Genomic DNA, 17,305 nt, shown 5'->3' on the forward strand with positions numbered 1-17,305 from the left:
TTACTTGCACTAAAGTAGAATAGCTGTGAGTTACTTGTTTCGATGCTGATTAAAAACAAATTTGGATAAAATTAAATATGTGTTTTTCTTCAAAGTAAGACTTAGTATGGTATGCTACATGTTGAAAATACATTGCTTTTGGGTTTGTATTTCATTTCTTGTTGTTAGAAGTCTGTAAGATTTACTGTATGTGTTTCTCTTGTAGACTAATCAGCTGTTCAGTGGACAGTCTTAAATTTACAGCATCATGGAAAGGGCGAATACAGGAAGGCAAACTCCAAGTTAAGGTATTCTACTACTATTTCTTACTAGTGTTTTATGAGGATGTTTCATTGGTGTAGTCCAAGTATCTGTCTGTAAAGTTTCTGGAAAATGCAGCTATAAATATGTTGGTATACCTGAGATAAAAAGGCTGGTTAACGGTATACAGGTACAAAAAAAACGCTAGTGTAAAAATTCCACAGAAATGGGAGGAAGAAAACAGTTGTCTTTTTACCACTCCCTAGTTACATTACTTATTTGAAACATTAAATCTAAATGCATTCTTGCTCTATTCTCTTCAGCTACCTCTTAGATAAAAATTAAAGCTACAATTCCAATAGTTAATATCTAACTGTTGTCGAGACAGTAATTGTTCAGAAAGACTTGTGGCATGCAGCAAGAGGAAATACACCTGTAAATCTGTAAGTCTAAGGCCATGTATGAGCATTTATCAAATTACTGAAAAGAGACTTCTAAGGAAGGAAACAAACCAAAGTGAACTATCATATGACTAGCTTTTGATATGATGAAGACCCAACAATTTCTTAATGGAGATTTAGGGCTACAGCCAGCCCCCATAAAGTCACTACGGGTTGCTTAGAGAGCAAAGCAGAGATGGATTCTCCAACGGTTTAGTTAACATTTCTTCATAACATTTCAGGTGGGACTGCCACTTTGGCTGATTCCACACCTCCTTGCACTTGTTTTACACTTAATCTTTTAGGGAATTCACAAAACAAGTTTTCTATGCTGCATCTTCCAAGAGGTTATGTTGGTCCCACGATAACACTGCAAAGCTTGAAGTGCACTTAAAACTGAATTCTTACAGAACCATAGGTGAATAATGCAGGGCACTCACCACGTGACTATGATGTGCAGCTGAAGCAGAGAGACTGCTGGCTAAGGGGAGAGAATCCAAGTGGCAGACACCTTCTGTAGTCTGATAATGCAGGCAGACATAAGGCTGTGGGACACAGTAGGGTTCTGGGTTGGCTCCTGACAATAGCTGAAATTATTAATACAGAATATGTAAGATTTCACATTCCTAAAATATTAATATATTGTAAGGCCAGAAAAGATAAGTGTAATCATCTACTCTGACCTTTATACAGTAAAGTCTTTTGAACTTTGTTGAATTAATTCCTTTTGAAACTAGAGAAAATATAATTAAAAACATTATTCAATCTTGGTATTTAAAGAAGTGTAATGGTTGTCTGCTTCATTTAATGAGAAGCAGCGGGGAGTCTAGAACCTGGAAATAAATAAACCAAGGGACTTTTAGGACTGTTCAGTACCCTGAGATAAACCTGGGATCCAATAAATCTGAGTCTGCAAATCATGTCTTCTGGTATTCCAGATTCAACCAAGACTTCTAAGTCCATAGCTGTGAGCCAGAACTGAGTTTCATATCTCAAACCAGTCATTCTAGTAGGCTATCAGTTCCAGGTTCTACAAGCCCAGACTTCTTCAAAGTCATCTACTATCTTTGAAGAAACACAGTATTTAACAATTGCTAGATTGAAATAACTGCTTGGAAAATAAAGAATTAATGGGTAATTAGAGGAAGTAGTTTTATAACAACTCTCCAGCTAGATGTATTGAGGCTTATTATTTTTTGTTATGTGCAAATTTATATGGTAGATTTTGGGCAATATTAGTTAGAATGCACTGTTAGAAGTCATTGTTATATGTAGGTAGGCAGAAAGGTTAACATATATCTCTGTTGCTTCACAAGAATGAGTCTATGTTCCAAGAGGAGTCAAAAATAAAAAGACAATTTTGTTTAAGAACATATTCTCTGCCACAGGAATAGTGGAAGCAGCTAAATGAGTGTTTATTTTTCATAAAGGGTCCTGTCAAGTTTACTCCCTTGATTTGAATATTATAATTTCCTCACTAAAAACAATATTTAGTGAATCTGTATTAGGAAGTATTCACCAGTATCTTCACTACTCCTTTAAACCTTTGATGTTCAGAAAGGCTTTGGAACCCCTTGCCATGCTGAATATTTAGATTCTTTTCCATAGTCCTTCCTTGTGCTTATAGAGACCTGGGGAGAATCTTTCACATTAGTAAAGCTTAATACCACGTGGACTGTAACTAGGGCATAAAAATGTCAGTGATTCAGAAAAATCATCCTCCAAAATGTGTCTTGTTTGATAAGGTTCCTCTGGATTGCATGTTAAGCTTGGTTCACATGGGCAATATGAATTTTAATACTGATAAAGTTAACGATTTATCTGCAGTTTCAAGAATTCAGGCTAACCTTATAGAATGGGAAGCTATTCTGAGTGAGTCTCAAAAAAAAAATTCAGTCAGCTAAACAGATAATTTGTTAAAGCACATGCTGTGGCGAGGTAGCTGGGACCCTGTTTTATCCCACTTGACTTTAGATCACAAAAGTGTAATCAAACAGGATGTTATAAGATGCAAACTGTTAGAAAAACAATAACATACTTATTTTTGCTGGCTTAGGCTACACATGATCCAGTTAAGTACATGTGATTTTCAGTGAACTGGGCTGCTACAAGTTTCATGTTATGTATCTCAGCCTTATACTTAACTGTTACTTCCTCGTTGGATGTCTTTCTATCTGTAAATAAGGCTACCAAGAAATTTTTCCCATTTAAAAATTCAGTTCATGAGCAAAAGGAGATCTGTTTTAGTTATGTGCAGAATAAGATAACTGACATGAATATAAAATGTTTCTTGGCATCCTGTTGTGTATGCATCGATGAATTTATTTAGTTAGTAGAATATATGCATAGACATACTTTTGTGTCTGCACAAATAACTTGATTTTGTTGCCTTTGGAAATTTTATTTTCATTATGAGGTATTGTGAACCTGCCTGATCATACGGCTGCATAAATAAACTCAGATATACTCAATCCTGCTATTTCCCTTCCATTTAACAAGTTTCAGGTCTTCAGATTATTATCGAAGTGGCATGACCCTTCATTCGTTTCTCTTTGCTAAGCCACACTCTTCTTATGTAAGATAGATCTTCAAACTATCAGAGTTTGTGATAAAATAATCGGTAGAATTGGTAATTGACAATTTATTTGTCAGAAGACTTGATTTGTTTATCCTGCATGTTCCTTCTTCATGTGATTCAGACTGTAGTTTAAAATAAGATCTCTCGCCTTCCCTGCAAGAAGCAGATCATGGTACAGGCTATTCTGAGGTCTGTCAGTCTCAGTTAGCACTGATGGTGCTGTTCCCATTGTGTGACTGCTTCCACTGAGCGACTTGATTCTGTAGTCACATGATTGGGGGAACTCTGCTTTGGGATCTGGAGAGTCATGCTCAACTCCCTGAATCAGGGGATATTTAATTATTCTGGTAGAATATCTTTGTTGAAGGTTTAAAACAATTAGGAATGCAGATGAACATCAGATGTAAATCTAAAATTCACACCTATTTTATATAACATCCTTAGTCATACTGTCAAGTAGTGACTGTTTTGAAGACATGTTCTTTGAGATTTTTTTTTCCATGCCTTTAATTTAAAAAGTTTTGGATGGATGGCTTAGGATTTGTTCGACAAGGAAAAGAAGGTTGAAAAGTCATTATAAGCTCTGTGATGAAAATGCCTTTTTACTCTTCCAGTACTTTTAAAAAAATGGCATCAGTCTTCCACAATTGTAGACATTTGGAATGATCTTTATATGCCAAAAATTTCAAGTAATATAACCTGTGATTCTCTGTAAGTCAGAAGTATGAAGTGCTAGAACTGATGGTCTAACTACAAAGTAGGCAGAGGGACACTCAACCAGGCCAAGAACACACCTGAATCTGAGTGGATTATCCAATCTGATGTTAAATTATCCGAGTTAATTCAGGTGTTAGTTTAGACATGATGTGGAGTAGATCTCTCCTAGTAGGATGTGATGAATATTTGTTTTAGAATCAAATCTTTATAAAATTACACCTTCTTTAATATCACCTCAGATTGCTTTAACAAAAGATACTGAAAATATATGGCTATTGCAATATAATCACATATTGATATGCAAATACATCTATTTGCTTTGTGCTGTTGTACAAGAGCAGGAAGTCATTTCTGTTGGCATTCCATTTTCTGTTACAGTAGAAAAGAATGAAAGAAAGAAACATGGTATGAGCTTGGGTAAAAAAATATAAATAGTGAAAAACAAAAATTTATTACAAGACTATAATATTCAAACACATAATATCAGCATTAATATCAAAACTATGCTCTTAACAATTAACTAGAAATATTATTACAAGGCATCTTAAGAGGTCTTTTTTTCAAGTACATCGCCATTCTGACATATCAAGAAAATAATGATGGAGGTCTATAGAGGTAATGAAGTGAAAATAAGAATTCCTGAAGTAGGATGTAGTTAGTACCATTTCATGGGAAATTATGGCATTAACTAATAAGGAAAAATTAATTGTAGAGGATTTGAAATTTTGGAAACAGGCATGCTTTGGACCATGGTATCAGAACGTTTTCTGCAAATATATTTTAAAGAGACATCTGTAATGTGTGACGATAGCTTTTCTGAAACTAAAATTGTATGAATAGTTGCAAAATGCCAAATGCTTCATAAGAATTAAATTTTTTTAATTTATCAATTAAATTTTTTGAAATTATCAACTCCAGCCATTACTCTGAGCTGATTTACAAAAATATTATAGATGCTACTTACAGATACTGTGAAATCCATGTCCTTCATAGTAGTAATTTCTCTACACCATTTATCATAGAAATATGAACGTGGAATACACAGCCAGACAGTATCTGAAAGTACATTGTTCCAATGTTGTATTTTTTCAGTGTCTTTTAATACTGAATCAAAGTAAAAATTTTGGTCTTCATCTTCAAAGGAGTTTCTATGATTGGCTGAAAATTTCTAGGAGACTAAATAATGTTGTTTTACAGAACCATAATGTCAAAGGAACTGCCAATATCAGAAGAAGAATCGTGTGAGCAGTAGAAAGAGATTTTTCAATAGGTGACCCAGTTCTGTAGAAACTTCTGTTACAGATGTTCAGGATAGCCAGACCTTTGAACACCCAAACAATACTTTTTAAAACCCCTTCATCAGACCAGTGATCCCTCAATAACTGCCAAGTTCACATGTTTATCAAACTAAACTCTGTGACAAAATTCCCTGCCAAGTGCAGGAAGGACAGAAAGAACTTATGAGATTAATCTTTCTAATATTTGTGTCACATAGGTGAATAAAAGCTTTGAAAGCATTCAGGCAGAAGTGTAGTGAGATAAAGTGTAATCTAGGATCTATGCTTATAATAAAGTGAGGTCTTAAATATCAGTGTTAATAACAGAGAGCAGTATGAAGGAGCCTGTAGGAAAGCCTCAGTCTAATCATTAATAACACTTGGTTCCTTTTGTGCCTTTTATGATAGTTTTACTCATATTCTTTGTTCTTGCAAGATAGAAGTGGCACTGGAATGTATTGACAAACAAACTTCTCTTTTACTAGATAAAGCCCTTTTTTTCCAAAATACCTGTGTGAAGATATTTTGAGTTTGAAAAAAAAAATGGTACAAAATATCAAATTTTAACACTGCACCTTAAAAGCAAGAGACCTGAAAATCTTAGAGAAGATTCAAATGCAAGATCTCAATAAATGCGGCAAGAGAAGGGAGAGGAGTGTCACATTTTAATAATGAAGAAAAGACCTTAATCTTTTGATCAGAGGTTGAAGAAGAAAAAAAGTTTTTGCAGTTACAAATAGAAAGTCTGGAAAATTTAGTTAATTTCATTTAGGGCTTCTTATAGTAATTTGTGGAAATTAAAAATTCAGACTACTCTGAGCTTTCCGTTTCAGGTTGTTTTGGTTCAGATTATCTACAGTTTACTGAGGCTTTACTTTTAAGTCCTAGTCTATATGGAGCACAGATTGCTTTAAAGAGTATTGCTACTTCTCTGGTCACTGTCTGCTCAAAGTGAAACAGCTTTTTTTTCTGCTGCTTTTTAATAAGCAATCTTTTACAATTTTTTTGTACATGTTGGAATATATGTAAGTATGCGTCTTGCACATGGTAAGGAAGAATCCTCAGCTCAGAGTTAGAACACAAATATGACTTTAAAGAAGCACATTTTTCAAGAATGCGATGCTGTCAATGAGCAAAAGGATAACGAGTTATTAAACAGACACAATCTTAGCTAGTATACCATCAGTAGAGTATTAGCAAAAAAACACAACACTTGAGAGGGAAGCATTGCTTTGCAAGCATGGCAGTAATGCCCATTATGTTACTTTTTAATTACAGTACTGTAATTACCTAAGAAAATTATTTCTGCTACATCTTCAATGATGCATTTTTATTGTGACATCATACTTTAACCACTTTTTTAAATTTACTACACTTTAAAAATTAATTAGAAGAAAAAAATATATTAGAAAGTGATACTTTGTCCATTTTGGTTAGGTGATCACTTACCCATTTTCCAACACCATTGTAGCTCCTAGTTCCCACACCACTTTACGAACCTCATATTTGATGAAGCCTGTCTCATTAGTATGTGTCTTTTTGTAGCTTTAGAGTGATGGTGTAGCAAGCAGGTGATTTTCAGATAGTAGCTTCTGTTAGACATCTGCTCCACCTTAAGATTTAGCCTTTTGAAAAGCTGCACAAAAGTTATCACTGAGCTAAGTTTTATTGTTGCTAAAATTGAAGTTCTTACTTCAGCAGAACAAACTGACAATTATTATTATTTATATTGACAAGCTATTATTATATTTATTGGGAAAATAAAATTATCAACAGGTAATGAGAATTTTATTTGGAAAAAATCCAAAACAGATATCTTTGTCGTTAATTTATGCAGGACTTAAGTAAAAAAAAGAATGTTTTGTTCAGAGCCTGAAAATACTTACTAATTAAAAGAAAGCATTTAAATCATTATAGATAAAGCATTGTGTAGTTACTTATAGCAACAAGTGGGATTTTCCCAAACACTAGTTTATCTAAGAAATCTTGAGTTATGTTAATTAAAATTTTCTCTCGTATTCTTTCAGTATCTTTTGTTTACCTTTACAGAAGCTGCCTGATTGCATATTCCGTTCTTTGAAAGCTGTCATCAGACTTCCAAGCAGGAAGTCACACTTTTTTCAGTGATCATTCTTCTCTTCTTGACACTGTGGTGATTATGTACTTGGCTGTTGCTATTGTATTTCCATTAATCTAGTGGTAGGCAGCTGCAATTTCAAAAATTATGACATTTACAGGTATTTCACATTTCAAAGAATGTGAGTCCAAATTAGAGGAAGTTCATGCCAAAGGATGGTCCAAATCTTGCTTTTAAGTCATGTTTCCTATTTTACAATAATTAGTTTCCTGTTATTTAAGAATTTGGTCGTAGTAATAAAGAATCAGCTTTTATTAAAGCACAGTGTAATCATTGTGGACAATTCAAGTCTGTTAAATGTGTTTGAATATTTTATACTCCTGTGGCAGATCAGTGGCTTACAACTGGAAGGCTGCAGTTTTGATGGAAATCGACTTTCAGAAAATCTGCATGATTCTCCCAGTGTGTCGTCTGTTCTCCCTTGTTACATGGCCTGGATTCCACAGGTACTGAATTATTAAAAACCCTAAACATTCAAGACCTGTAACTTGCTTTTTTTTTTCTGTGTAGTAGCTATTCAGTATGATGTTGCTGACCTGTTTTCCCCTCTCATTTCAAAATAAAAATCCCTGTCTTTAATAAGAAGAGTAGTTACTTCTTTTATATAAAGCAAGAACTTATTTTGTCAACATTTTTTAGCTTCTCTTGTTAAAATTAAGACAAGGGCTTTATTTCAGTCATCTCTTTTTTTCCTTTTGAAAAACATTAACATATTTTCAAAAATGTATTGGGTAAATGTATACATGAATTTAGGAGCTCATATTAGAACATAATTTCTTCATGTTTTAAACATTAAATTAAAATGCAACAGCAATAATAAGACAGGGAACATGATGTGATCTGTAAGCAAAGAAAGCATTTCCCCTATTTACACTGATTTAAAAAATACCAGTGCTTGCAGAACTACATAAGATGAAAATAAAATAATCCAAACAGTAAAAACTGTTACTGCTTCTGCTCTCCAATTATAATAATAATCTCTGATAAATAAAGCAAAAGGTTACACAGAACTTATTCAAGGAAGTGTAGGAATTACAAATTCATATTCTTAGTCTTATTAACTAGAAGAAAGCTTATTGTAGAAATCATCTAAGTTTAGCTGTCTAAAAGTTAATGCATGGTATGACTTAATTGCCTTAGCCCCTTCTTGAGTAAAAGATAGGTGTGTCAGGAAGTCCATCCCATAGTAACGTAACTGGAATAAATCTCTGTTTAGATGTGCCTCTAGAACAGACAGGCGAGAAGAATCCCACGTTCAGTTCTAAAGGAAAATATATTAAGACTTGTACACCAAAAGTCAAGAATAAAATAGGCATACAAACAGTTTTCTTTCTACTTCTTTATCACAATACATAAAATTAGCAGTATATAAAAAATAAAAAATGTCACCTCTTATCCTGACCTATAAACGTTAATTTACCAAGCAAATGAATTTATTAACTGGAGAAGTTTATTCTTTGGCAACATAGAGAACTCTGTCTTGAGAAGCCTAGGATTGATTAGAAGAATGCAAAATAAAAAAGTTCACTGGACCCAAGTTGTCGAAATTTCCACTAGAGGGGACTTTATTCATTATCATTAATTATGGCAATGATTAGATTTGTGGTATGTTGTGATAGATACTGTGCAAGGAGGTCTATTCTAACACACTACTGCTCCAAACTTTTTTTTTCTTTGTTTTATAATGGTCGAGATTTAGACTTTGAGCAAACAACTGAATACAAGCCACCATCTGCACTACTGCTCCTGGCTTTGATGGGAAAGAAAATACTGAAAATCATCCCCCAAAACCACAAAACCTATTATACAGTTTGACCAGTGAAATATTTTTCAGTTCTTGAGCACTTTACAAGGTTTGTTTTGTTCAGGAAAAAATTTACTTCAGTCAAACACTGTACTCAGAAAACAAGGCAGAATCAGACCATTATGCACTCCCTATTATCTTGTTATCCTCTCCTTAGGAGAAGAGTGCTGAGAATAGTACATATTATCTTAGGAGTCTTAGGGTTAGAATTTATTTTCCCCATAACTGTCTCTTATGAAATCTAGTGAATAAAAATCTGTATATTTATAATGCAATGCTTCAAGGTCATTTTCAACCAAACTAAAAGAGTGAACTGCCTGAAGAAAAAAAAAAAAAAAAAGTAGCCTACAGGATTTCTCTGAGAAAACCCCTTCAAAGTGCTGCAATGCCCAAATTTTTTATTATGATGCTGATTCTCATTAAACTGTGAAAGTCCTTTCCAGTTTTAATTCACTGATAGATAACAAGTTGTGAAGGGTGTCACTAAGGGGGACAGAACAGTGTGTGAGACAGTCTGGATAAAAAATTTTTGGACAGCATAAGCCAAGGACATAAGGATTATGGTTCGAAAAGACTTTCACAGAATGTTTTTAACACTCAAATAATGTGACCCCTTAAAACATCACTGGGATCAAAAAAGGCACAAGAACTTGTGCCCAAGAAAGTATAAAAAGATGTCTTTGAAAGCAAAGTGGCCAGCTTTTAGCCTCCCAGATTTGGGAAAACAAATTCTTTTGAAGTTCTTTTGAGAAACTTCCAATTATTAAGTTATTCTATACAACTCTTAGAGTGCACAGACCTTGTGTAAGGATCCAAGCACTGATGTTCCAAAGACATAGGAAGTTGATTTTCAAAAGGAACAACAGAATTCTTCAGAAATGGCTTGCACTTGACACGCAAGGCAAAGTGCTTGAAACAGTTATTGCTTGCATGTTTCCTTTTTCTATCTATTTTCTAATGTTGTAGCTTCACTAACTCCTATTTGATGGTATCTTGTGTTAGAAAGACCCTGATTTTGGTTTCAGCTTCCTTTCTGATAAGTGCACTGCCTTGTTATTTGATTCTTGAAAGTCTTCTGATATTTTCCTGTTGAGAGGAAGGGAGATTTTGAGTGTGACAGAAAACATCTTAATATATATCAGTTGAATCAAACCTTGAATTATTTAGGTTAAATAAATACCTCACGGCTTAAATGCAAATTACATGCTGTAGAAAGTCTAGATGGAGTCTTTGAGCTCAGTTCTATAGCCATGCATAGAGACAATGACCTGTGCAAGCCCTAGAAGGAAACTAAGTCCAGGGTGCACACACTTTGTAGTACAGAAGGCAGAGCGGAGCTGTTACTGTTCTCAGAGCAGAGCATGGCCTGCTCCTCAGGATGCAGACTGAGGGGTAAAGCTCCAAGCAAGGTCCTTCCCTAAGTAGTGCCTACAGTATAACTGTAATCTTTGTAGTAGTAGTACTGCTCATGCTCTGCAGTAGGAAAATACATATATCAAAAAATACAAATCATAAATTAATTGAGCTGGAAGTTCAAAGCACTCAGTTCAAATCTGAATGGTTAAAGTTAACCTGGCAATTTCCTGTTTAGGCACTTAATGGCAATGGCCTGTTTTCCAGAAGTTCTAAAGAACCCCAGCTGGGACTCTGATAAGTATTAGGACGAAAGGCATTAAAAAAAAAAAAAAACAAAAAAAACAACAAACCAAAACCCACACAGGTTTTTTTTTAACTAATATTGTAACTTGTGACATATGCTTGTATTTCTTGAAGTGCTAGAAGTATATGGAAAGGACTAGGGAATTTAAGCTTTTTGTCTGTTTGTTTTAAGTCCTGGTCTAACTAAATTGTGGTTAATACTTCTGAGCTCCTCTTAGTATCCTGCATTAAGTGAGAGACCTCTGAGGCTCTGCCCTAAGGTCTAGTAGCTCTCTGTACCAGAGAAAAAAATTTATATTTGGATTCGTGGACATTACAAATCATTGTTTAAATCCATAAAGCAGCCTGGAAAGCGTCAAGTTCCTGAGTCTCCCACTTGCAGACCCAGCTGTGACCTGTGTCTGGGGTACTTGCATTAGAGGAGCAGCAGCAGGGTGATGCTGCAGGGATGGAGGAGGCGAGGCAGCAGGGCTTGCCCGAAGCACTGCCTGCCCCAGGACTCCAGCCTGCCCGGGTCAGCAGCTCCCTGCAGTACAGCACCCGTGCTCCCAAGGGACCTCCTCCCCTCCCAGAGCTGTTCATCACTTCCCTTGCCCCTGCTTTGCAGAAGCTTTTGACATATAATTTTGGGTGGTTTTAGCTGAATGAAGATTGTGATACGTGGTTCATGGGATCCCCTCTATTGCATACTTTATTGTGGTTTCAGTTTAACAAATGAGAGAAAAACTAGAGGCTTAATTATGGAGTAGTCTAGAGCACTTTCTGAAGTCTCTGCTTTGTTAGTAATCCTTGCTCTTTGCAGCCTGGGTGAAGAGTTGCCTCTCCAAAGCTGCAGTGTCTAAACTGTATGTTAGGATCGGGCTTTAGGTACCTCGTCCCTGTGGATTATTCCTTCCTCATGTTCTGTTGTCTAACTAAATGCTTGTCTGTTGACAGGCTGCATATGGCCCCTATTCTCCAGAGGAATGCATATCTTTACCAGTCTACACTAGCGTGGAGAGAGACCATGTGGTGACAAATATTGATGTACCTTGTGGAGGAAACCAGGACCAGTGGATTCAGTGTGGAGCTGCTTTGTTTTTAAAAAATCAGTAATCAGAAAATGCAGTAAATGAACTCTTGAAGTTAAGAATCATTCAAACACCTCAGTTGTTTCTTATTAAAAGAAAATTTTAAATTCACATCTAAACGTACATAGATGTCTAGATTCATATCTAAATCTAACTTTAGATTCTTATGCATTTTTAAAGCAATAGTTTATAAGTTCTCTTATATATGTTTTAAAGATATATAGAATTAATTCCACCTGAATAGAATTTTCTCTGTGGGATACTTCAAAAGTTAATATAGCAATATTCATTAAACTGTTAATTTGTTTTGATTCTCTAAATTGTAATGTCCTGTATTACTTTCTTAGATTTGCTGATATCTCTTATGTTTTGTCCATAAATATAAATTAATTTAAATCCAAAGTCAGCATTTTTTCTTTGATCAGTTTTTTTTTTTAATTATCCATTTTGAACTGTTACTCTTATGCCTTTGTTATTTAATAAAATCAGATTACAAAACTTACTCGTAATTTAAATTGGATGTTTTATATGAATATAAAAATCTGGATAAATGTCACTTTTAATTATATTCTTATTTGTAATCATATTTCTTTCTATTCGTAGTAAATAATAGATGCTTCATAAACTTCATATGGAGTTACAAATTCATCATCATTGTTACCTAGAAGTTACTGTTAAAAAACATTGTATGGAACTGCTCTAAACTCCAGAAAGAACGTGCACATAAATTCCCAAGATAGACAAACAATTCCTTAGACAAAAGAGGTTTTCACCCAGTTGTTAAGCGGTTATCGGGGGGACATAATAATGCTTTTGGTCTGTGATCTGAGAGACTCCTGGTGTCTTGTTCTTAGTGCAGGATACTTGTTTGATTTCAATGATTCATGATTTATAATGTTAGGCTTTTGTATAAAGCATGGGTTGCTGCCATGGCTTTGGTGTGCAGTTAGACAAAATCCAAAAAGAAGCAGGAAACCCAGACTCCATCGGGAAGCAACATTACTGAAGAATGATGAAGTCTCAACATAAGAAATGAAAGTGTCTAGTTTTTAACTGCAATTACAGTCACCTCATGAAGATATTTTTAAAATCCAAAAGCATAAAAACACTGTCTTGGTTTGTTTAGAGAATGAGATACATATCTCAGGTCTGATGACTCTAATAGATGTTCTGTTTGGTTTAAAGTAGTATTTAAATTTAGACTCTATTTCTCTCACTTGGTATTTTTCATTGGTGATTTGGGGGAGAGAGAAATAAAGCAGAGAAAAGATTTGCCATGTCTTCAGGTTAGCTTCCTCCTTTTTCCTGATTCTACTCCATTGTTCATCCCTTACATTTGGTCTTCTCTCTTCTATTTGGAAAGTTTCTCATCTTAGTTCTTATAATAAAAAGGTGTCCTAAGATAATTTGATACAAGTACATACATTTTAAATATTGAATCCTATCTAAAAGCAGAATAGATTTACTTGATACTTTTCAGATAATTGTCTCCTTTTCCATTATACATTTGATTCTGATTCACTGAAGAATAAAATGTAGCAGATTTGGAAAACAGTTGTTTGTGAAGAAAATTTTGGAAGAAAATTACAATTTCCAATAGAATGGAAAGCACTCGTATAAATGTGTGTACAGGCTTGTAGAGGGTGACTTGTCCAGGGGAAGTGTTGTCATACTAGGCTTTCTTGGTGAAACATCACTGGGAGAGGAAACAAGTTTTGTGTTTTCTGTGTTTTCAGTTCCCCTATGGCAATGTATATGCACATGTATAGATCATGTTACAATCTCCCCTTTTGGATCCAACACTTTCCCATAAGGCAGGCTGGATTTTAGCTTTTGTATTTCTCAGAACTGAATGATCTACTGGCTTCTACTAGTTCCAGCTTCTCTTTTTTGGACAGGTAGAGAAATACAGCTATTCAGATAACTGCCTATGTTAGGGTGAAGAAATCTGGAAAAAAGACATCACATTTTAACCTACCTTGCACAGAAATGTAGTTGGTGGGTTTAATGACCGATCTTACTTATGGGAAATAAAAATCTACTGTAATGGGTTGTAGAAACCCTGATATAAATCATTAGTAGAACATTGTGGGGATTTTCATGTATTGTTTTGGTTTTGTTTTGTTTTGTTTTCTGTCCTAATTATAAGCTTCAGAGATGCCTTCCATCCTACCAAGTGTAAATACAAGTATTGTTTAGAGCCTCTGGTTTTAAGTATACTCTTTTTATATATTTAGTCAGGAAGTATTTACTGATTCTATTAATAGAGAGATATTGACTCTCTCACAAAAGCCACATCTAGAAGAGACTCCTCCAGACCTACCATACTATCTTTATTTCTATTTCAGGGTCAGGAACTCATTCAGTTTTCTTACAGATAACCTGTCTGTCCCTTAACCCCTTAGAACTTGGCTTATCTCTGCTGTGAATGTTCATTGCCTCTTGTATCTTTCACCTCCTGCTGCCTCAGATTTAGATTGCAGAGTATTTCTCAGCTCACATCACCATGAGTTTTGTTTACAGGATGCACATTCTGTCAGATTTCTGTCAGATTATGTCTGATTTCTGTCAGAGTCTTTGTGAGCAGAAAGTACTCTTAGCCAGATTGATTCAATCTTCTGTTTGATTCACCTGTTGGTTTTGAGCCCTTCCATGCTACCAAAACTGCAGTATGAGAGAAAAACCTCTTCGTGTTTAGCTGTAACTAGAGCATTGAATTATATTTTGATTTGGGCAGAAGTCCTTTGGGAGCTCATTGAGACTGATCTACATTACAAATGTGAAAGGCACTCTCTTTCTAGGTGTCTTTGATGTGTTTATTTTTTCAGCACAGGACAAAAGCTGATCTCAGTATATCTCAAGATAGTTTGGCAGCTTGAAATCTAGTAGATTTTTAATGATGTACCATTATAATCAGAAAAACCTTGTGAGCTATATATTACATTCAGTGTATTAAGCAGTATGTTTGATATTTATTTTGGTTGATTGACTGATCTTTCTTTCTCATGATTCTAGTCATAACCCTGATGTTTTGGAAGGTTCCCAGCTGACCTAAAGAGGAAAAAGAGATTACTTCTCATGTGTTTCTTGATATTTATTGTCTGTATGCATTATATGATGTGCTTTCTTTCTACACAAGGTTGTAATCTAAATGAAAGATACCATAGGTAACTACTACTGTATATCATAGGAACGATGTTTTTGGAAGTAAAAGACAGAAGTGCAGAGTGTTTATTATCACCAGAGTGCAGCTGTAGCACAAGCATAGGGCCATTCAGAAGTACAAATCAGGAAACGTAAGAAATAAAACCATCAGAAGTGCCTTAATGGTCTCACTAGTATTTCAGCTATTCTGTTCTGCTACTCAGTTTCAAGGGTATAGGACTTTGTAAGACTAAAATACATGAAGAAATCCTAGAAAGCATGTATCACTACTCTAAACACCCGCTCTCGAAGACCTGAGAAAGAAGCGAGTGAGAAAGCGTGAAGTGAAAAAACCTTTAAAGAACAGTAAAACCTTTGCAAATAATGAAGATTGTGCACTAATATGTTTCAGAATTACAAATAACTGGTTTTTCATAAATCCTTTTGTATTTTGAAAGGAACAGTTTCTTCCTTTTACAGTTTATAGCAGTTAAATGTTGGTCGGGTGTTGGTGCTGTCGTCTCCCAGAAGACAAGCCTTTGGTGCATGGAGCAAGTCCCCAGCAAGCTCCGTGTGCTGTCACAGAGTGTGCTCTGTTCGCAAACAGGAAAATACGTGTTCGTGGAAGAGTCAAACTCACTTTTTGTTGCTACTTGGAATGAACTCAATTTTTGAATGGAACTCCATTTTTAAATGGAAAACTCCCTGGAGTTAATTTAAGATCTTTTTCCAGAACATTTTTAGAATTTTACTGAAATCCAAACACTGCATCGGAAGGCAATTTGTGCAGGTTTTGTTGAATGCAAATAGAACTGGTTGTGGAAATTCGTCTTTCCCCTTCCATTTCTTTATTTTGTCTTTTAGAGAACACTACTCAGAAGGGCAGTCATTTCTTCCAAAACAATTATATAATTGTTAGAGCTGAAGGTGGAAAAAAACCTGAGCTGCATGCTCAAAAACAGCAAATATGAGTCATTATGCAATCTCTTAAGCTGATAGACCATATTTCATTGACAAAGATGGGTTTACATAAATTCTATTTAATATTGGTTGCCATACTAAAAATGTGCAGGCTTGGCTGGGGTTAGAAATTCTTACATGAAGTTTTACATATATTTTTTAAGATATTTTTCAGTTTTACGATTTTAATCCTTTGAAAATTAATTGTGTGAATAAGAAACTTGATGTAGAAGAGCCTGATGACAATTAAAGAGTGGGTCACATCTGAGAAAACAACCTCTGGTGTAGGTATGAGAGGCAAGCCAATGAAAGAATTTGAGTATTCACACTGTGTTACAATGCACTGCTATTCTTTTTTTGTTATCAAAACCGTCTGTGTTGCTGTGTTCTTGTTCAACACAGAAATTAACTGAAAGCACATATAATTTGAGTACCGTATAAACTTACTATACCCAGTGTTGATTCTGGCTTGATGATCTTGTAAAGAAAGTTACCTAAATGGCAATAACCAACTGCCCAAAATGAATATCAGATATATGTACTCTAACTGGGAGCAGGTTCTGAAGAAGAGTGTTTCAGAATTACTTTGGCTTTGCATGTCTGGAGAAACCAAACTCATCCTCTTGTCTTCAAAAGAAGTTTAAAAGCTATTGTTCATATCTTCACCCAGTCTTGGAGTCACTTATTTTTACAGAGCGGCAAACAAGGGTCTTCACAATTCATCTTTGGGAAAAGTAATTAGTGATGATGCTTATGAAGTCTACTGCATAGGCAAGCTCGTCATCAGAAATATCTGGCTCTACTCAGTCACTGGCAAGGTGAGTTCACAGAATCACAGAACGTTAGGGGTTGGAAGTGACCTCCAGAGATCATCAAGTCCACCCCCCCTGCCAGAGCAGGACCATCTAGTCTAGGGCAGGTCACACAGGAACGCATCCAGATGGGTCTTAAAAGTCTCCAAGGAAGGAGACTCCACAACCTCCCTGGGGAGCCTGTTCCAGTGCTCTGGAACCCTTACAGTAAAGAAGTTCTTCCTTCATGTTGAGGTGGAGCTTCCTGTGCTCCAGCTTGTATCTGTCGCCCCTCGTCCTATCACAGGGTACAAGTGAAAACAGGTTGCCCCTTTCTCCTTGACACCCAGCCCTCATATATTTAGACACAATAATTAGATCCCACCTTTGTCGTCTCTTCTCCAGACTAAAAAGCCCCAGGTCTCTCAGCCTCTTCTTATAAAGCAGGTGTTTCAGTCAATCTCTTAGCCCTCCACTGGACTCTCTCC

The 17,305-nt window shown here is 35.4% G+C and overlaps 1 protein-coding gene across 1 annotated transcript in view; it reads left to right on the plus strand.

Moving 5' to 3' along the window:
- The window catches only part of DYNC2H1 (dynein, cytoplasmic 2, heavy chain 1), a gene marked incomplete at its 5' end in the record, with an annotated part of 129,629 nt that extends 117,682 nt beyond the window's left edge, over positions 1–11,947 (plus strand). The window contains 3 exon segments of the mRNA XM_008938682.1: positions 206–287; positions 7,719–7,835; positions 11,789–11,947. Coding sequence (XP_008936930.1) covers positions 206–287; positions 7,719–7,835; positions 11,789–11,947 — 358 coding nt within the window.
- Between the last annotated feature and the right edge of the window lie 5,358 nt (positions 11,948–17,305).

This window comes from Merops nubicus, unplaced genomic scaffold, assembly GCF_000691845.1.
Source record: "Merops nubicus isolate BGI_N331 unplaced genomic scaffold, ASM69184v1 scaffold4534, whole genome shotgun sequence".
NCBI classification, from domain to species: Eukaryota; Metazoa; Chordata; class Aves; order Coraciiformes; family Meropidae; genus Merops; species Merops nubicus.